Source organism: Erythrolamprus reginae, chromosome 3, assembly GCF_031021105.1.
Source record: "Erythrolamprus reginae isolate rEryReg1 chromosome 3, rEryReg1.hap1, whole genome shotgun sequence".
NCBI lineage: Eukaryota > Metazoa > Chordata > Lepidosauria > Squamata > Dipsadidae > Erythrolamprus > Erythrolamprus reginae.
In genome coordinates, this window is record NC_091952.1 from 169,644,371 (window position 1) to 169,666,337 (window position 21,967).

The following is a 21,967-nucleotide window of genomic DNA, read 5'->3' on the forward strand; positions in this document are numbered from 1 at the left end:
CCATTGGTGTTGCAGGCCCTCCCTTCGAACCTCTATGAGACATACCACTAAGGCTGCTGTCAATCAAAACAGCATTCCTAACCGCAATTACATCAGCAAGAAGGGTCTCCGAACTGTCTGCCCTGTCAGTCAGACCGGACTTATGCATCTTCCAGACGGACAGGGTAATCTTACTCCTGGACCCTTCTTTCCTTCCCAAAATAAATACTGTTTTTCATCGTTCACAAGACATTGTCCTACCAGACTTTTGCACCCATGGATCCCATCCACTAGAGTTGAGATGGCATAAACTAGATGTAAGACGGGCCATAAAAATCTACATTAGGAGAACAAGTACTTTTCGAAAGTCGGAGGCGTTATTTGTTTCCTATTTTCCTGCTTCAATGGGGAATAGAGTTTCATCAAAAACCATCAGTTGCTGGATCCGCTCCTGTATTATCACAGCATACAAGTCAGGCCCCACGCCGGTACCGGGAGGCATCACAGCTCACTCAACTAGGAGTGCGGCTACAACTGCAGCTTGGGCGACCCAGGCACCAATTGAGGACATTTGCCAGGCAGCAACCTGGGCTGCTCTCAATACCTTCATCAAACATTACCGTTTAGATAAATTTGCTTCAACCGAAGCAGCCTTCGGACGCAGAGTACTTCAGGAAGTGTGCAGTCATACTGCGTCCCTGGTCCAGCCTTCTCCCAGGCTGGACCAGGGAGCTTGGGTATATCCCATGTTGGACTCTCCGTAGCAGTGCAAGTGGAGGAGAACCGTTGAACTTACCTGAACGGTCTTCTCACTGCACTGCGAGGAGAGTCCAAACCCACCCGGCTTTAGGCCCAGGGACTCAGGGTTAATGGTTAATCTCGTTTGAAGTTCAATAATTTCTTGGTTAATAAAAGTTCTTGGTTTACTGTCACTATGACTTCGTTTTATTATAAGACTGACCCGGGAAGGGCAGCAAAGGGGGTTGGACCAATTATTTATGCTAATTTTTAACTCAGTACCTTCCAGCAAGGCTGAAGAATAACCCATGTTGGACTCTCCTCGCAGTGCAGTGAGAAGACCGTTCAGGTAAGTTCAACGGTTCTTTCAGCAAAAATGTGCTGAATATTGCAAACAAGCATCCGGCGGAGAGTTGGGGGGGGCGCAAAATGTTTACTTCTTCTTGCGGGGGGCATAACAGAAAATAATTGAGAAGCACTGGTCTAAAGAAATGGTGGATACCGTGTTTCCCCGAAAGTAAGACAGTGTCTTACTTTCTTTTTACCCCCAAAAGGCCCACTACGTCTTACTTTCGGGGTATGTCTTACATTGGAAAAAATTGAAAGGGTCGCGTTCCCGAAGGCATCTCCCCAGAGTCCAGAAGGGCAGCCGCGGGACAGGAGCCTCATGAGCCCTTTTCCAAGTTCAACCTCAGGGCTCCAAGCGGCGTGCATGCGTGGAGCCACAGACGCATGTCGGGGAAGCGTGTGTCTGGAGGGGAGGAGCCGCTCTGCACAGTTGGGCAGCCCCACCTGCCTGCCGGAAAGGAGGCGGGCGAAGGAAGGCGCAGCTCTGGCCACTCGCCTCGGAGCTGGTTGGCCTCGCTGGCCGCTTGCAGCCGAGCCTCGGCAGGACTTGGTTGCTGGGACGAGCGCCTTCGCTGCAAGCCGCCGCCCGCTCGGCTCGCTTCGGACCAGCGCCGTCCTTCGCTTTGCCAAGCCAGGGAAGAGGCGGTGGCGCCGCGGCGAGGCGAAGGCGAGGGGCGCGCGGGGAGCTTGGAAGCGACGTCATCGGGCTCCCCCCCGGCAATACCCCCGTGTTTCCCCGAAAGTAAGACATATGTCTTACTTTCGGGGTACGGCTTATATTAGCCGCCCCCCCTGAAACCCCCAATACGTCTTACAATCGGGGGTGTCTTACTATCGGGGAAACAGGGGTACTACAACTTATGTGGGAAAATCTTGCTGCTCTAATATACAAGTGAGAGTTGTCCCATCCTAATCAAATGATTTTGGTGCGTTAGGGTGTATATTGTGTTAAAGGGGTTGGAGATGAAGCAGACTGTTCATTAAAGAGCCTCCTTTTGAGCATTGAATCAGTACGCTGACACTCAGAAAGTTCTTTCTTCCGAAGCTTTTCTACTAATAGTTTAATCTTGAGGGTCTTTTTTTTTTTGCTGTTGAAAATTTAGATATTCATCTCAAGATGATTATAATATCTTATTAAATCTTTTCCGCTTTTAGAACCTCTGTCAAATGATCGACTCAACCTTCTGTTGGGATAACAGAGTTTGGGCTCTTAGGCATGGCAGTGTGCGACTTTTGACTTTTGTCTTGCGCCTTTAATATATTTTTCATGTTTCTGAATGGCAATTTAAGCCACTCTCCCTGGTAATCATATCTGCAAATTTGTCCATAGACTTTTTTATCCACATAATTATTTATATACAGTGATCCCCCGCTCGTTGCGAGGGTTCCGTTCCAGGACCCCCCGCAACGAGCGGGTTTTCGCGAAGTAGCGCTGCGGAAGTAAAAACACCATCTGCGCCTGTGCAGATGGTGTTTTTACTTCCGCAGCGCTAGCGAGGAGCCGAAGATTGGGGGCGGCGCGGGTGTTTTAAAATGTCGCCGCCGACATGGGGGGCTCGCTAGCACCCCTCCTAACCCGGGTTGGGGGTTCGGGGGGGGTGCTAGCGAGCCCCCCATGTCGGCGGCGACGTTTTAAAACACCCGCGCGGCTTTCCAATGAGTCCCGAAGACAAACGTCAAACTTCCGCGTTTGTCTTCGGGACTCATTGGAAAGCCGCGCGGGTGTTTTAAAACATCGCCGCCAACATGGGGGGCTCGCTAGCACCCCCCCAAACCCCCAACCTGGGTTTGGGGGGGTGCTAGCGAGCCCCCCATGTTGGCGGCGACGTTTTAAAACACCCGCGCGCCTTCCCAACTGAGCCCTCAAGCCAAGCGCCAAAGGCGAACTTCTGCGCTTGGCTTCAGGGCTCAGTTGGGAAGGCGCGCGGGTGTTTTAAAACATCGCCGCCGACATGGGGGGCTCGCTAGCAACCCCCCGAACCCCCAACCCGGGTTTGGGGGGGTGCTAGCAAGCCCCCCATGTCGGCGGCGATGTTTTAAAACACCCGCGCGCCTTCCCAACTGAGCCCTCAAGCCAAACGAACCCGGGTGGCCGGGCGAGCAGCGAGCGAACGGCGGGTGGCCGGGCGAAGGGCGGGCGAGCGGCGAACGGCGGGCGACCTGGTGCTGGGGAGGGCTTCTCGCTCTCCTGCCAGCAAGAGGGGGAGCGAACGGCGTGGGCAGGCTGCGGACAAGCCGTTCGCTCGGGCTGCTTCCCAGCTGAGTACTCAGCTGGGAAGCAGCCCGAGCGAACGGCGTGGGCGGGAGAAGGGCGCGCGAGCCGCGGGCGCGCGGGCAGGCATGCTGCGGACAAGCCGTTCGCTCGGGCCGCTTCCCAGCTGAGTACTCAGCTGGGAAGCGGCCCGAACGAACGGCGTGGGCGGGAGAAGGGCGCGCGAGCCGCGGGCGCGCGGGCAGGCAGGCTGCGGACAAGCCGTTCGCTCGGGCCGCTTCCCAGCTGAGTACTCAGCTGGGAAGCGGCCCGAGCGAAGCGGCAGCAGCGAGGAGTTTGCGTGGGCGGTGGGGAAACTCCTCGCTGATGCCCGCCAAGAGGGGGAAGACCTAGGGAAGCCGCCCAGCAGCTGATCTGCCCGGCGCCATCTACGCATGCGTGCCCATAGAAAAAAAAGGGCACGCATGCGCAGATGGTGTTCTGACTTCCGGGTTCAAAAATCGCAAATTAGCCTGTTCGCAATGGTCGGGGACGCAATAACCGGGGGATCACTGTATAAGATGATTGTCCTTAAAATATTCCTGGAGCTAAACATTTAAAAAGCAATTGGTAGGACAGTACTTTTCCATGAATTTAAGAATAAGAATAAGAATAATTTATTACATTTGTATACCGCCCCTCTCCGCAGACTCGGGGCGGCTCACAACAATAATAAAAACAATGTACAATGTGACAAATTTAATGTTTAAAAGAAAACACATTAAAAACCCAACATTTAAAAACCATGCAACACAAGCATACCATACATAAAACTATAGAAGCCTGGGGGAGATGTCTCAATTCCCCCATGCGTGGTGATATAGGTGGGTCTTAAGCAATTTACGAAAGACGAGGGTGGGGGCAGTTCTAATCTGGGGGCAGTTGATTCCAGAGGGCCAGGGCTGCCACAGAGAAGGCTCTTTCCCTGGATCCCGCCAGACGACATTGTTTAATCGATGGGACCTGGAGAAGGCCAACTCTGTGGGACCTTATCGGCCGCTGGGATTCATGCGGCAGAAGACAGTCCTGGAGGTATTTGGAGTTATGCTGTCTTTGGGGATATGATCTTCATTTTGTTCTGCTATCTAGAGCATGTTGAAGAATAATTGGAAAAGCACTCTTGACTGATAAAGTTACTTGCTGTTTTCATTCCAGGAAAGCCGAAGTGCACTGTCAACTATGATCGGATTCAGCTCTCAGGAATATACAATGTTAGAAAAGGGAAAATGCCGGTCAACCGTTGGACAAGACGCCAAGTTACCCTTTGCGGGACGTGCCTAATAGTATCATCAGTGAAAGAAAGCGAAACTGGAAAAATGCATGTGCTCCCATTAATTGGTGGAAAGGCAAGTTGACAATTTCAGTGTGTGTGTGTGTGTGTGTGTGTATTAAAATTAAAATAAATAGTGCATCATCAAAATCACACATTTTAAAACTAAGAAATTAAACAAACCAAAAAAAATTGCAAGAGCAGTATTAAGAAATAAAACACATCATGTTTCGGAGTAATTATGAGCACATCTGTAATCTTAAGAATGCTTACCCATCTGCTTTTGTAATTTTCGCTCGAAAAATCGTATTAAAAAAAAGATAATATGTCATTATTAGTATACCTATGAGTGTGTATCTGTAGTTTCTAATAGGCAAAATAATTAAACCTAGAATCTGTAACAGCAAATTTAAAATCAAGAAGCAGCCTCAGGCAAGACAATTGATTTAGGTTATATAAATCTCCATCTTTGTAAAATAAGATATGTCCTAATGAGATTTTCAGTTTCTCTAAAGTATCCTTTATTTGGTCAGATGATAACGCAATTACAGTGGTACCTCAAGATATGAACCCCTCGTCTTACGAACAACTCGTGATATGAACCCGGGGTTCAGAAAAATTTGCCTCTTCTTACGAACTTTTTTCGAGTTACGAACCGGCGTTCGGAGACTGCTGGGAAGCCGCGCGGCTGTTTTAAAAGGTAACAGCCGGGCGGCGGGGCTTCCCAGAAGCCTCCCGAACGCCGGTTTGTAACTCAAACAAAGTTCGTAAGAAGAGGCAAAATTTTGCTGAACCCCGGGTTCGGTTCGGGAGGTTGCTGGGAAGCCCCCCAGGCCGGCTGCGACCTTTTAAAACAGCCGCGCCGCTTCGCAGCTGTCTCCCGAAGCCGAACGCGGAAGTTCGGCTTTAGCATTCGGCTTCAGGAGACAGCTGGGAAGCAGCGCGGGTGTTTTAAAAGGTCGCAGCCGGCCTGGGGGGCTTGCCAGCACCCCCCCGAACCCGGGTTCGGGGGGTGCTGGTAAGCCCCCCAGGCCGGCTGCGACCTTTTAAAACAGCCGCGCCGCTTCGCCGCTGTCTCCCGAAGCCGAACGCGGAAGTTCGGCTTTAGCTTTCGGCTTCAGGAGACAGCTGCGAAGCGGCGCGGGTGTTTTAAAAGGTCGCAGCCGGCCTGGGGGGCTTGCCAGCACCCCCCCGAACCCAGGTTCGGGGTTCGGGGGGGTGCTGGGAAGCCCCCCAGGCCGGCTGCGACCTTTTAAAAGAGCCGCACCGCTTCCCAGCTGTCTCCTGAAGCCGAACGCGGAAGTTCGGCTTTGCCGTTCGGCTTCAGGAGACAGATGGGAAGCGGCACGGCTCTTTTAAAAGGTCGCAGCCGGCCTGGGAGGCTTCCCAGCACCCCCCCGAACCCCGAACCCGGGTTCGGGGGGGTGCTGGGAAGCCCCCCAGGCCGGCGGTCACCTTTTAAAACAGCCGCGCGGCTTCCCAGCAGTCGCCGAAAGCTGATTTTTTGCGAGGGTTTTTTTGGTTGCACGGATTAATTGACTTTACATTGTTTCCTATGGGAAACAATGTTTCGTTTTACGAACCTTTTGTCTTACGAACCTCCTCCTTGCACCAATTAAGTTCGTATCGTGAGGTATTACTGTACTGTTTTTAGATGGCATACTCATTTGGTATTTATATGTGAAGGAGTTTGTTTTGCACATCTTTTTTTTTTTTTTGCACAGTATTGCTCTTGAGGACAGTGATATTTTTCACTACACTTGGAGAATAAGTTGGGAATGTAGATAGGATGCCATTCCCCAATCAAAAAATCCTGACCTGGGCTTTTAATCAGTGGCTATTCATGGAGAGATAGGCATAATCTCAGGCACCCATAGTGTATGTCTAGTGGGGCCAACTAATCCATACATTTCGTGTTGCAAGACCCAAATCATTTCAGATTGATGCTTAGACATATACTGTATAACCTCATTTAAATCACACTCTTGACTTATTCAGTCTGTCTAGGCCAATGATGGCGATCTGTTTTTTCCTTTGGTGCCGAAGAGCATAGGTGCGCAGCATCACACATGTGTGAGTGCCCACACCCATAAAATGCCTAGATAGGACGAAAACAGCTTCCTCTCCCCAGCCCCCTGGAGGCCGGAAATGGCCTGATTCCCAACTTCTGGTGGGCCCAGTAGACTGTTTCGCCCTCCCTAGGCTCCAAAGGCTTCCCTGGAGCCGGAAGAAGGTAAAAACACCCTCCCCCATCCCCCCGGAGGCTCTCTGGAAGCCAAAAATGTCCTCCCAGACATTTGTGCGACCCAAAAATCAGCTTGCTGGCATGCACATGCACGTTGGGGTTGAGCTAGGGCAATGATTTGCATGCCAGCAGATATGGCTCCGGGTGCCACTGATATGGCTCCGTTCGCCATCACTGATCTAGGCTGTGAGATTCTGACATCCACTGTGGAACATAAAAAGTGTTCTGAGGACATGAATAATGTTGGCTTTTAAATATATCGAGATTTATGAGCATCTAGAAGCAGAAATCTATCAACCATGTGGAGTTCAATGTTTTTGTCCTCTCATTGAAACCACAAAGTGACCAGACTTCCCTGGTATTGTAAATTTTGCTTACCGTACAGTAACTAAGAGTTACAAGCACGGGAAGAGAAGTTATGTTATAAGTCATTGCTGATTTAATTAATGCTGCTTAGTGAGTCCTTGGGATGATTACACAACCACATTACCCACTGCATTTGCTATAGAAAGGATTTGCTTGCTAGAGACACAAACACAGGTTGACCAATAATTTGATCCCTTAGCTGCAGAATACTATCCGGATTGCATTCAGCAATCTGGTCATTGTGTTATTCCCTGTACAGAAATCAGCATTTAATTTCATCATGGATATTTGAGAGTATCAAGATCTAGCATGTCAAAAGAATGGATACTTTCCTCCGAAAATTATATTACAAATTACAGTGAGCAGAAATGCTTCTTTGCAAAACTTACTCCAGTTGTTGCTACCAAACCTGATAAGATATAGTACTTAAGGATTTAGAAGCAAATGTTTCCCAGTATTCTTTGATGAGCAAGTCCTAAAACCTTACTCGGGGTTTCCTAGGAAAGAGAACACTAAACCAGATAGGTATGAAAAGCATAATTTGTTTGTACTCTTCATTCATCCTTAAAAACATGAATATAATCTCTTTTGGTTTAAAAAAACCACACACCTCAATACATTGTTATTCGAGTGCACATCAGAATAAGGGATTTGATTGATTAGCAAAGAGACAAGTTGCAATCCGATATGCAACATTCTTGGAAATCAAAATAGAGATTGAGAGATGCATTTTTCATGTATCTTTGAATAAACCAGCTAATTCTTATGTTCACCTCTACATTAGGAGTATAGATTATATATTGCTGTACTTGAAGTTCAGCTTTGTACATCTGCATTCATCCAAAGATAGTGTATGCCAGTGGCCCCTAATCTATCTTCTAGCTTCAGGGGAAAAAAATTGTATTCTAGGGACCAAGGAGGGATGGTTTCATGTGCAGCCTAGATCCCATGCATACGCAGATGAAACTTTGCTCATTTGCCCGTCACTTGCATAAACCAGTTCCCAGCAGGCCACAGACCAGTAACCCCCCCCCTGGGATTCCCCCAGTCCTGTCCCCCCATCCTCCCCCCCCCCGTCCCCTGATGTATGCAATGAACAGGAAAAACAAAAGTGTCATTTTTAACTTTTGTTTGTTAAAAAGGTCTGGTAGTAAAATGGGTTGTTGAGAATTTATCTAATTGATTTAACAGTTAACAGTTGTTTCTCATTGTTAATTAACAATGAAATCCTATGTATCAATTATGGGCCATTATACTACTTGGAGCTTAACCTCAGAATGAAATCCTATGTATCAGTTATGGGCCATTATACTACTACTTGGAGCTTAATCTCAGATATAATAATAATAATAATAATAACCAACAACAACAATAATAATCATCATCATTTATTAGATTTGTATGCCGCCCCTCTCTGAGGACTCGGAGCGGCTCACAACAATAATAAATGTACAAATCTAATGTTAAAAACAATTAAAAACCCTTCTTATAAAAAAAACAATCACACAACCTAACGATCCATACATAAAAAACCATACACCCCTTATCAGTTTCCCCATGTCTGGCAACATAGGTGGGTTTTTAGGAGCTTTCGAAAGGCAAGGAGGGTGGGGCAGTCCTAATCTCGGGGGGGGGGGGGAGTTGATTCCAGAGGTCTGGGGCCACCACAGAGAAGGCTCTTTCCCTGGGTCCTGCCAGACAGCATTGTTTAGTCGACGGGACCCAGAGAAGACCAACTCTTTGGGACCTAATCAGTCGTTGGGATTTGTGCGGCAGACGGCGGTCCCGAAGATATTCTGGTCCGATGCCATGTAGGGCTTTATAGGTCATAACCAACACTTTGAATTGTGACTGGAAACTGATCGGCAGCCAGTGCAAGCCGCGGAGTGTTGACGAGATTAGATTAGATTAGATTTATTGGATTTATATGCCGCCCCTCTCCGCAAACTCGGGGCGGCTCACAACAATAATAAAACACAGTACATAATAACAAATCCAATGCCCACCAATCTAATTACAGTTTAAAGTTAATAAATTCATAAAACAATCCCAATGTATATAAAAACAGACACACAGTCAATCAATCAATGGCAAAACAACATGGGCAAGGGGGAGATGTTTAGTTCCCCCATGCCTGACGGCAGAGGTGGGTTTTAAGGAGTTTACGAAAGGCAGGGAGGGTGGGGGCAATCCTAATCTCAGGGGGGAGCTGGTTCCAGAGGGTCGGGGCCCCCACAGAGAAGGCTCTTTCCCTGGGTCCCGCCAGACGGCATTGTTTGGTTGACAGGACCCGGAGAAGGCCGACTCTGGGACCTAACCGGTCGCTGGGATTCGTGCGGCAGGAGGCGGTCCCGAAGATATTCTGGTCCGGTGCCATGAAGGGCTTTATAGGTCATAACCAACACTTTGAATTGTGATCGGAAACTGATCGGCAACCAATGCAGACTGCGGAGTGTTGGAGTGATATGGGCATACTTAGAGACGCCCATAATTGCTCTCGCAGCTGCATTCTGCACGATCTGAAGTTTCCGAACACTTTTCAAAGGTAGCCCCATGTAGAGAGCGTTACAGTAGTCGAGCCTCGAGGTGATGAGGGCATGAGTGACTGTGAGCAATGACTCCCGGTCCAAATAGGGCCGCAACTGGCGCACCAGGCGAACCTGGGCAAACGCCCCCCTCGCCACAGCTGAAAGATGTTTCTCTATTGTGAGTTGTGGATCGAGGAGGACGCCCAAGTTGCGGACCCTCTCTGAGGGGGTCAATAATTCCCCCCCCAGGGTAATGGACGGACAGATAGAATTGTCCTTGGGAGGCAAAACCCACAGCCACTCTGTCTTGTCTGGGTTGAGTTTGAGTTTGTTGACACCCATCCAGGCCCCAACAGCCTCCAGGCACCGGCACATCACTTCCACTGCTTCGTTGACTGGACATGGGGTGGAGATGTATAACTGGGTATCATCGACGTATTGATGATACCTCACCCCATGCCCTTGGATGATCTCACCCAGCGGTTTCATGTAGATATTAAATAGTAGGGGGGAGAGGACCGACCCCTGAGGCACCCCACAAGGGAGAAACCTAGAGGTCGACCTCTGACCCCCCACTAACACTGACTGCGACCGACCGGAGAGGTAGGAGGAGAACCACTGAAGAACAGTGCCTCCCACTCCCAACCCCTCCAGCCGGCGCAGAAGGATACCATGGTCGATGGTATCGAAAGCCGCTGAGAGGTCAAGGAGCACCAGGACAGAGGACAAGCCGCTGTCCCGGGCCCGCCAGAGATCATCCATCAACGCGACCAAAGCAGTTTCCGTGCTGTAGCCAGGCCTGAATCCAGACTGTTGAGGACCTAGATAATCGGCTTCTTCCAAGGACCGCTGGAGTTGGAGACTGGACGGTAGTTATTAAGCACGGCTGGGTCCAGGGAAGGCTTCTTGAGGAGGGGGCGCACAAGTGCCTCCTTATAAAGGGGCGGAAAGGACCCCCTCCCCAAGGAGGCGTTGACAATCTCCTGGACCCAGCTCCGTGTCACCCCTTGACTGGCCGAAACCAGCCAAGAGGGACACGGATCCAGTAAACAGGTGGCGGAACTCACAGCTCCAATGGCCTTGTCCACTTCATCAGGTGTCACCAAGTCAAACTCCTCCCAGACAGATGGACAAAGACGTTTAGCCCCAGTCACCTCGACTGACTCCTTGTCAGTCGACTGTTTTACAATTGGAGTCGAGGTCCGCTCGGATCCAAGCGATTTTATCAGCGAAAAACGTGTTAAAATCCTCGGCACTACTCTGCAAGGGCTCCCCAACTCCCCTCTGATTAAGAAGGGAGCGGGTTACCCTAAACAGAGCGGCCGGGCTGGATTCCGCTGATGCAATCAAGGCGGCATGATACGCGCATCTTGCCGCCTTGAAGGCCACTTTGTAAGTCTTAATATGAGCTCTTACAAGTGTTCGGTCGGATTCGGACTTACTCTTCCTCCATCGCTTCTCTAGACGTCTCTTCTGGCGCTTCAACACCCGGAGCTCCTCGTTGAACCATGGAGCTCTACGGGGTCTAGTGCCACGGAGAGGTCGCAACGGCGCAATCCGGTCAAGAGCCTCCACTGCAGCCTTGTTCCAGGCCTCAGCAAGAGACTCTGCCGAACTGTGGACGAGTGTATCTGGAATAACCCCAAGCGCCGTCTGGAAACCTTCTGGATCCATTAGGCGTCTGGGGCATATCTGGGAAAACCCATGATTGCTCTCGCGGCTGCATTCTGCACGATCTGAGGTTTCCGAACACTTTTCAAAGATGTATAATCTGAAGATTTATTGCAACTTTTGATTTCTTTTGAAATGAGCCAAATTTCATATTCATATTGAAATTTCATATTCTTTTTATTAAATGTATCCATTTCTTTTGTTAGGTTGACCGCCTATTTATCCTTGCAACTTTTCCCGCTCTTAACTGTATTTTTAATCCATTAGTATTTTAGAAGTCTCTGTCTTAAAAATTAATACATTTGTTTTTAAATATATGTATTTCCATCCATCCCCATGCAGGTAGAAGAAGTTAAAAGGCACCAACACTGTTTAGCAATTAGCTCCTCCGAACCTCAGAGTAAGACTTACTACATCTGCTTTGTCACTTTTGCGGAGTACTTGCGGTGGCATCGACAAGCTTCAAAGGTAACATTTTTATAGTTATGCAGATCGCTGGTATTTATTTGCTTATATCCTGCTTTTATTTATTTTTTTATAAAACAACTCAAAGCAAAAAACATATTTAGCACTCCTTCCTCCTCTATTTTTCCCACAATAACAACCCTGTGAGTTGAGTGGAAGTGTGAGAGAGGGACTGGCCCAAGGTCATCCAGGTGGATTTCATATTTAAGGTGAGGCTAGAACTTATGATTTGTTTTTGAAGAAACCAGGCATTAAATAAATGTTACAATTTCACCCCTGGCCAGAATATATTATAATTATGAATTGTGGATAGACTTGAATAATGCATGGTGAGTTATGCTATTGGGCAGGAAGCTAGGAAAGGAGAGCTGCTGATTCAAATCCACCTCAGCTATGGAAGCTCATTGAGTGACTTTCCGTCAGTAGCTCTCTCTCATATCACTCTGGCTTAATTTTTGTGGGGGAAATTAGAGAAAGAAGTGCTGTGTGATTTGGTTTAGGCTCCTAAGGAGAATCGCACAACAGAGATATGTGAGTACAATAATTCTGGCTGTCCTCATGGCTGAAGTAGCAGTTGTCTTAATTAATTGTATTATCTTTCACTGAAAAGCGAGGCAAATAACGATGCTCATAAGTATAGGGAGAAGGATTGGAAGTTGCTAGCTTTTTAAGTTCCTGATTGCACAAGATTACTTGGTACCATCCTGTGCTTTCTCTTTGTTCAGCTGGGTTGGGAAATTGCCAGTGTAAGCCCATTTGTTATGTAATCACAGCAACATCTTCTTTGCCTTGAATGCTGAGATATATAAACCTGCTAGTCTAAGCCAGTCTAGAGATAGGCAAACTTTAAAGCCTTGTTTTAAAAAGAAAAAGAGCAGCAACACATTTCTTGATATTACAGAAATGCAAATGTTTGTAAGAAATGCAGCAGATGTTTAAATTGTAACTAAAAAGGCATGTTTATTTTTTTAAAAGATGATGTGATAAATCACTTCAGCCCATAATAAAATTATTGTTTTTGATTTTAAAACCTTTGAGAAAAGATTGGTCTGCTGTTAAGCATTGATTGTTCTAAAATTTCTTAACTAGCTTTTGAAGTGTTTTGAATGGAATCTTTTCTAAGAGCTTCATAGTTCTTGAAAAGTACCTATGAGTTCATGGTGAAATGAGACTGAGCTCCCATTGTCAGCACATAACCACGATATTATCTAAAGCTGTGTCTATCTCTTAGAAGGTTGATCTGTTAAACAGCTCTGAAGGCCTAATAATCTAGGTAACTGATGAAGGGCCCTTGTAATATCTCCTTTATTACTCATTGTGTTTTAGCAGAGGTCCTTCATATACCTTAATGCACTAAGAACTAGGAATTCTCACTAGGAATTTCTCTTGTTTGTCCCCTGTGATCTAGTGTTAGATATATGCCTAAAAGTTAACACTTATTGTATCTTTAAGTTGAGATATTTTAGTGGTGGATGCATGTCACTTACAAAGATAACAGGAAAACTTTGTGGTAGTCCATAACTTTATTCCTAGATTTCTCTTCTTAAATGGAGATTTGTGAAATAAACCAATGCTGTTTGAGAAATTCAGAAATGACCAAATCTCAGATATTTATTTTTAGCCATATTCTCTCAAAGTAACCTTTAAAAAAAATCTTTACTGAGAATTTTTACTTGAATAAAAGATATATAAAAGAAGGAAAGGAAAGGGTAAAATTGCAAGAAACAAAACCATTAAGAGGGGAAAAAATTAAGGAAGTGATCTTCATTTTAGCAGTTACAGTCAAAGCTGTTATCTCTCCTCTGTCTTAAACATAATTCCTTCGTCTTCTCATTCAACACATTTTCAATTGTCCAGCCTAAAAATAAACATTTTTAGCTCTTTCCATTTTCATCCAAAAAGTTCCAGTAGCATTCCACAAAGTTCCTTGTTTATTTGATCTTCCATTATGGGAACTTGAACATATCTCCATTCTATAGACATGTTAATATTGTTGCTGGCTGATAGAGTAGTATTATAATAGTATATAATAGTATATTATATACCGTAGTATTATAATAGTATAGTATAATATAGTATAGTATAATACTATTATAATAGTATATAATAGTATATTCTGTGATTTTTTTAATGTCATAAGCAAATATATTTTTCCAGAGTGATTCAACAATCCTCCCTTATATATCTTTATCTCTCTTTATTTTTCCTTATTTCAAATTTGTAACTTATAAGAGAGGAGTTAATAAAGAAGAAATAGAATTTCCCCTTCATATACATAACATTTTAAATCTCTTTCAGCACTCTATACTTCTATAATCACATTATCTTCTCAAAATGTTGTGTTTACCTATTTTCCCTTACTTACCTTTGTTTAACACAGTCAGCCAATCAGCATTCTTAACAAATTTAAACCTTTAACATTGGGATTGTATCACTTTCTTCATACTGTAATAACACAAAATGCTAAACTAAAAGATTTTCACATGGCTTGTTGATTAAACCACATTGTTTCCATAATGGTAAATGAAAAAAAAATGGGTTCATGCAATTGTCTTTGTTTTATGTTGGTTGTGCTGCCTTGCAAATTAGCAAAGTTAAAATGACACTGTTTCTGCAAGAACAAAAGAATTCACCTTCATGGTTGAAAATATTAAGATATAATTTAAAGAGAATCCAGCGAAGGATAAAATGGTTCACAGTTGGGCACGGGTATGATGCAAAAATAATTATGCTAGATGAATAATTCATCTAGTTTTACTAGATGGATTCTAATAAAACAGGAAATCAAAATAAATCAATTCCCTTAGAATAATTCTTATTGGAATTACTGTCTTCTAAGTTTATTAGAATTTAAACTCTTACAAATTGGTAAAAAAAAAAATCCTGCTGTTTACTAGACTAACATAAATATTACCAGGAATTAAGCTTTACTTGGGAGATAAAAGTAGATATATTCAATCTAATTAAACTTTCTCTGTTTCTAATTAGACATTTTATTTTGTTTGATTCTGCTAGCAAATCAACTGCTTATAAGACCTAAGTTGATAGTGCTATATATCAATATTTTAGGTCACTTAAATTTAGTCACTTATTTTCATTACATAAGCAAAAACAGGTGGGGGAAACTAATTTTTTTTGTTCCCAAAGGAATAAATCCCTGGCTATTGAGGCAAAAGGGTTTTAAGATTTTTTTTTTAAAGATCATTTCATTATAACGCTTGCTTGTGGTTACTGATGTTGAGAATTTTGACATTTCAGGACAAAACATATAATGCTATGTTTTGTTAGCTTTTATATCTGTGGCTTAAAGTGAAAAAATTTTCAGTTAATATGTGCTTTTCCCCCCAATTCTGCTAGCATCAGAATCTGTAGGGAGTAATATTCTAAAATATTAAATGTTGAATTTGGTCTAGGGGCAAATTTTACTTATCTATAAACCCAGAAGCCCAATCTGTGAATCATATATTCTGTTAAATCAGACTTCCACAACATGTTACCTTTTTGATGTGTTGAGCTTCATGTCTTCCAATCTCATAGTACTAATATGGAATAATGGGAGCTGGATTGGGAAAAGCATCTGGAAGATCCAGTTGGTTCAAATTGCAGTGGCCATCCTGGTTTTGTGCAGACATAGGTATGCACCTGTAATATCTCTCCCATAGGAGCTACATTGGTTGCCAATTTGATTCTGGGTGCAATTCAAAGTGCTGGTTGTCACATCCACCCCACATACAAGAGAGAAGAGGCAAGGAATTGCATCCCCTGAGGAGGTACATCTGGTGGGCCCCAGAAAAAGAGCCTTCTCTGTGGTGGCTCCCTCCTTTTCAAATATTATCCTTCAGAAATTAGACCAGCCCCCACTCCCACTTTGACTCTCTTTCACAAGGCCCTGAGGACTTGGTTTTGCCAGCCTGCCTGCAGAAACCAGAGTGGGATGAAGCTCATCAAATGACTTGTTTGACTATGTGTTGTCGCTAGGAAATGAAGCCTGGGGGGGGATGAAAAACGGCCCAACGGGAAGTTTGTTTCTAAACTTCCGATAGGCCTGCTGGGTCTGTTTTTCACCATCCGCAGACACTGCAGGCTACCCTGAAGCCTAGGGAAAGTAAAAATGACCCCCCACCTCCGGAAGGCCGAAAATCAGCTGGTGCTGACATAGAGCAATTTCTTGCGTGCCCTTAGATATGGCTCCCCGTGCCACCTTTGGCATGTATTCCGTAGGTTTGCCATCACTGCCCTAGAGTACCTGTGGTAAAGTATCTTTTAAAAATAAATTGGTCCATAACGGACCAGCTCAGATTTACCGTGTGACATTCCTGACCATTATGTGTGCTTTGTTTTTTTGTCCTTACTGTTATCCATACTTGCTGTCTAGAAATGTGCAAATGAGGATGCAGTTAAAACTTTGTGGGGTTATTTTTTGGGGGTGGGGGGGCATAACATAATGGTTTTATAAAAATGTAAATATTGGAAAACTGCATTTGAATGTTCATACTAGCAAATGAGCAAGTCTGAATTAATCTCATCTTTCAGCTGTATTTTAGATGTCACACTTGCGTTGGATTATTTCTTTTCCTAACTTCTTTTTATTGAGAAATAGTATAATTTGCCCTGCTTCCCATGCAGTTGCTTATTTGTTCTCTGAAGAAAACAGTGTGAAATGATATGAGAAGTGTGTTCTGCCATCAGCGTCACAGGTCTTGGTTACTACCTATACTGCAGCTGTTATTTTTCCCTTCTAATTCTGGCACAGAAGTTGTAGACTTTAAATTTGGAAGCCCTCCACGAAATAATTAACAATTAGAATACTATCTGTATTCTTATAGAATATGACCTTTCTCTGATCTATCTATACCAGATCTATCTATCTATATTGGATTTATGTATCTATCACTTCTACGAACGGAGAGCACATTAAACAAATGAGTGTGTGCGGTTTAAAAGATTAGTAAGACAGCTGTGGCTAGGAGAGCCTGTGGCACAGGAGAGCCTTGTGCTCCAACCTCAAATTAGAGAAGGATGGCATATACTGAATATTGGACAAGTTATCAAAATCTCCCTGAGCAGACAGAGGAATTTGCAGTCTCAACCTTTTAGTGAGAGGCTGAAGTAGCCAAGTCTGAATTCTAAGAGCCATAGATAAGATACAACCTTTTATCATAAGACAGTCCAGCTGCTTTCCACATCCATGGTCAAGAAACAAGCAGCAAGAAGTCCATTGCCTTTTTAGGATAGGTGAAAGAGATCTAAATTTTAACAGTTAGGGGCTGTTATATATAACTGGTTGAATTTCTTGTTTCTGCAGCACAGCTTATCTACTGTGTTACTAGCACGTCTTGTGTCTGCAGTTAAGTACATTTCTCTTGGGTCTTCCGCTGCTAGCTCCTGAAGAGGTGGAAGAGGTCTTGAGCGAATTCTGCTACTGTTTATTGAGTGAAGCTGAGATGCCTGGTGTCTTTTCAAAGGGTCCACTTTGACCAAAAGGTTTCCTTAGTCAAGGGCTACCGAGTTCGGCAATAAACTTTAAAGATTCTGAATAAATCTCTCTTTTGGGGAATTACGGTTCAGTCCCCTAGTAGCTACCTTCGCTAGTCTTGATGCTGCTGGTACTGCTACTGTTACTACTACATAATGTACCCCTTCGCCACAACATTTGCAGGGCTCCTAATATCCTCCGTGTCCTGCTTTATAAAACATTGATAGATCAACTCTTATCCAAATTGAGTCATCCTTCTACAAGAAGGCGCAAGATTAAAACAGTACGGATATGGCTTCCCAGAGATAGGACCCTACCCCAGTGGTGAAATCCAATATTTTTTACTACTGTTTCTATGGGCGTGGCTTGGTGGGCCTGGTGTGGCTTGGTGGGCGTGGCAGGGAAAGGATACGGCAAAACCTCAGTTTCTACCCTACTCCAGGAAAACATACTGCAAAATCCTCATTCCCACCCCACTCTCAGGCTAACCAGAGGTGGTATTTGCTGGTTCTCCAAAGTACTCAAAATTTCTGCTACCGGTTCTTCAGAACCTGTCAGAACCTGCTGGATTTCACCCCCGTCCCACCTTCACCGCAGAATGGTAGCTCTGATTTGTCTTCTTCGTCTCAGAATGGTAAAAATGGAAAAGCACATAGGTTAGAATATTCATCTGGTTTAAAAGACTGCTTTTGTTTTCTGTCCCTTTAAAAAAAACTTTGATGTTTTTGAATTGCACTTCTTTGCTGTTCTAATTGGGGCAATAATCATGCAATACACACAAAGTGTTCAAAGAGATTTGGGTGTGTGTGTGTGTGTGTGATACGGGATTTCTTTATGCAATAGAGGCAATGCCATTATACAATTTGAAGTACCAGTTTTGCTTTCATGCTTCATTTGAACCTAAGTGACATGTTGTTTTCCTGTCAGCGATCTTTTTTGCCACCTTAAACATCGTTTGAAAGGTGTCACAGTGTAAGTTGCAATTAAGGCTGAGCTGAGATCCTGGATGTCTATCAGATTTATGTCTCGCTAAAGTGAGAATCCTATCGCCAAGTTCAAATTAAGTTTACCTGTCTGAGGATAGACTATGTATGTGTCTGCTCATGTGGGATTTTATTTTTGATTCTTAAACTGGTGACATCTAAAGTAAGAAACATTGGATTAGTGACGGAGTGAATTCCTACAAACCCTAGGAACAGAGCCCCCGGAGAGAAATGATGGGATTTGCAATTCAACAATATTTGGAATGCTTCAAGTTCCATACCTAGTTAAGGGCAAACTAAAATATTCTGCTCTGAAAAGTGGTTCATAACACCGCTGCTTCAGACATCAAAGGAAAACTGATTTTCAAAGAATTAGGGCAGCTTTCTATAAATCTAATGTACGAGATAAGGAGGAAGAAACTGAGCCATCCTGAATTTCACAGACATTCATGGTCTTATTTATTTTATTTTATCTTTTATTGTTCTCCAAAATACAGGATGGCATGCAAGGCTGTTGAGACTGTGAAGCTGTGAAGAAGTTGTAGAAAGGTCAACTTCTATTGCTGATCTCTAATTTATAACTTTATCTACAGTATACCTTTCTAGTTTAGAGCCGGGGTGGCACAGTGGTTAGAGTGCAGCACTGCAGACTACTTCAGCTAACTGCTAGCTGTAGTTCAGCGGTTCAACTCTCACCACCGGTGCCAGGTTGACTCAGCTTTCCATCCTTTCAAGTTAGGTAAAATGAGGACCCAGATTGTTGTGGGCAATATGCTGATTCTGTAAACTGCTTAGGGCTGTAAAAGCACTATGAAGTGGTATACAAGTCTAAATGCTATTGTATTAGAGACTTGAAGGCCATTATTGCTGGTGTTTTGTGACCCTCCTTCAAAATAAGCAAATCAAAAGCAACTTTAACTTGCTCTGAGTTATTACGTTTTGCAAAGGAACAAATTCTTGTTTTCTCTCCCAGGGTGTTGGCTTGAGAAGCAATTAGTGTTTCAGGGCCTCTTTTTTACTCTCTGTCCCATTTAGATGCTGTGCTTGATTGCAACCTCATTTGAGGTTTCAGAAAGCCATGGCAATAAAAATGTCAACTTGACAGTGTGGCTTTGTTTGTTATGGAACTGAATAACTAGAAATTTGTAATCTTTTGAGGGACACTAATGGATAGAACGGCAATTCCTTTTCACTCACCCTTTTGGCACCGAGTACCTAAAAGGGAACATTTGTGTACATGAGTGGCACCAAGTGCCGAAAAGGGGAGCACTTTACGCATGCACTCATCTGGGCTGTGACCAGGAAGAGGGGTTGCCAGAGGGCATGTGTGCGCCAGAAAATGTACTTCTGGTGTCCGGTGCGCATAAGGACGCCAGCTGGCAAGTCTTCCAATTACTGCCACGCATTTGCTGATCAGCTGGCCAGCACACATGCTTCCACCGGAAAATGGAAAATAAGTTCTTCTAGGTTTCGGCACTGCTGCATGCACAAGAGCCAACTTTGATCATCCCCTGTGCATGCATGCTAGAAACCCAGAAGAGGAACGGACAATGCCGTATGTGCCAGGCATCATGGCTCTGCATGCCATAGGTTCACCATCATAGTCCTAGGATATACTCCTTAAAACCCACCTTTGCCGTCAGGCATGGGGGAACTGAACATCTCCCCCTGGGCATGTTTAATTTATGCATGGTATGTCTGTGTGTGTGTCTGTTAGCATATGGGGTTTTTAAATATTTAAATATTTTAAATTTGTCTGATTGCTTATGATTTGTTTTTACATGTTGTGAGCCGCCCCGAGTCTTCGGAGAGGGGCGGCATACAAATCTAAGTAATAAATAAATAAATAAATAAATATACTCACCTGGTTAGGGTTAATCACAAAACTAAACATTAAAGGGTCATTCTTTGTCAAGTGGACCAGGTGTCCACTTGACTGATTTTTGCGGCCTTATTTGAAAAGAAACCATCACCAAAAAAAACATAGATGATAGAAAAAAACATGCTCTTTCTAATGAAATAAAAATGAAGATGATTGAAGATGAGAAAACAGAGAGCTCTGTTTCATCACCTTCAATCATCTTCATTAGAAAGAGCAAGTTTTCTTCAATCGCTCCCTGTTTTCTTACCTTCAATCATCTCCATTTTTATTTCATTAGAAAGACCACGTTTTTTCCTATCATATTTGTTGTTTTTGTGATGGTTTCTTTTCAAATAAGGCTTCAATTTCACCTGGTCCACTTGACAGAGAATGAGCCAAAACTTATACAAAATATATTTTGAAAAAAATAATAATCATGTATATTATACACAACTATTATTTTTTCAAAATCCTATTTTGAATAAGTAAGAAACAGGGAGCAAAGGAAGAAAACTTGCTCTTTCTAATGAAGAGCATGTAGTCCTCAACTTACAACATTCAATTAGTGACTGTTCAAAGTTACAACAGCACTAAAAAAAGGTGACTTATAACAGTTTTTTTCATTTATGACCTTTGTAGCATCCTCATGATCATGTGATCAAAATTCAGATGCTTGGCAATTGATTCATACTCATGACTGTTTCTTTGTCCCAAGATCATGTGATTTTTTGCGACCTAACTAGCAAAGTCAATGGGGAAGCCAGATTCACTTAACAATCATGTTACTAACTTATGAACTGTAGTGATTCACTTAACAAATGGGGCAAGAAAGGTTGTAAAATGGGGCAAAACTCACTTAACAACATAAGTTTTGGGCTCACTTGTGGTTATAAGTTGAGGACTGTCTGTATATCAGAACGCAATCCTCCATCTGTCCAAAGTTTCTAGGTTGCAAGTTTATCAGCAGCAATATTTATCAAATAAAAATATTTCAAATATCTGGGTATTACCTCCCAATCATTTTTGTCAGAGAAGAAACAGATGAAATATATTTCTACTTGGACCCATTAAACAACTATTGCACTGATGTTATATTTTACAATTTAGTAACATTAATTGCAATGAATTGATTATTGCTGTTAATAATTTAGTAGTAGTGGTATTCTATTATAATTTGAGTTGAAAATACATTGTACTGTACAGAACTTGTGCGGTAAGCAACAAATAAAGCTAAATACACACAGAGTTTAATCCAATTCAAAAGGTGCTGTGAGTCATCACATCTTGTCCTGACGTTAGAAATTCTTCCATAATTTTATGGCATTCTTAGATTGTTGCTAAAGGCATATACAGATTGTTGCCTTTGGAGAAAAAAAAGACTGCAGCCTGATGTTTATGTCTAACTACATTATCAGGTTCAAGAAATGTTTTATTTAATTTTAAGCATGTTTCTCTGAGTGTGTGCAAGTGCTCACATACAGATGTATATAGAGGTGGGCTGCTAAGGTGGAACGGTGACGTGTGCTCACCCCCATGACTCTGAGAGTCCAGGTAGCGAAATCATGCGGAGATGCAGGTGCGCGATTCGCTACCTGCCCAAGTGCAATTGCATAATTGTGCTGGACTCTGCTACCACTCAGAGCCAAGGGGGCCACCGTTCCACCATAGCAGCCCACCTCTGGATGTATGCATATAACCCATTGTTTGATAGAATGATAAATATGGGGGATAAAGGATAATAAAACAACAAAAATGTAATCATAACATTTTGTTAATTAATGTTAGA

The 21,967-nt window shown here is 43.7% G+C and overlaps 1 protein-coding gene across 1 annotated transcript in view; it reads left to right on the forward strand.

The window, feature by feature from the left end:
• The window catches only part of PHLPP1 (PH domain and leucine rich repeat protein phosphatase 1), a 191,372-nt gene that overhangs the window by 98,972 nt on the left and 70,433 nt on the right, over nt 1–21,967 (forward strand). The window contains exons 2-3 of the mRNA XM_070747145.1: nt 4,472–4,662; nt 11,739–11,864. Coding sequence (XP_070603246.1) covers nt 4,472–4,662; nt 11,739–11,864 — 317 coding nt within the window. The remainder of the gene's footprint in view (nt 1–4,471; nt 4,663–11,738; nt 11,865–21,967) is intronic.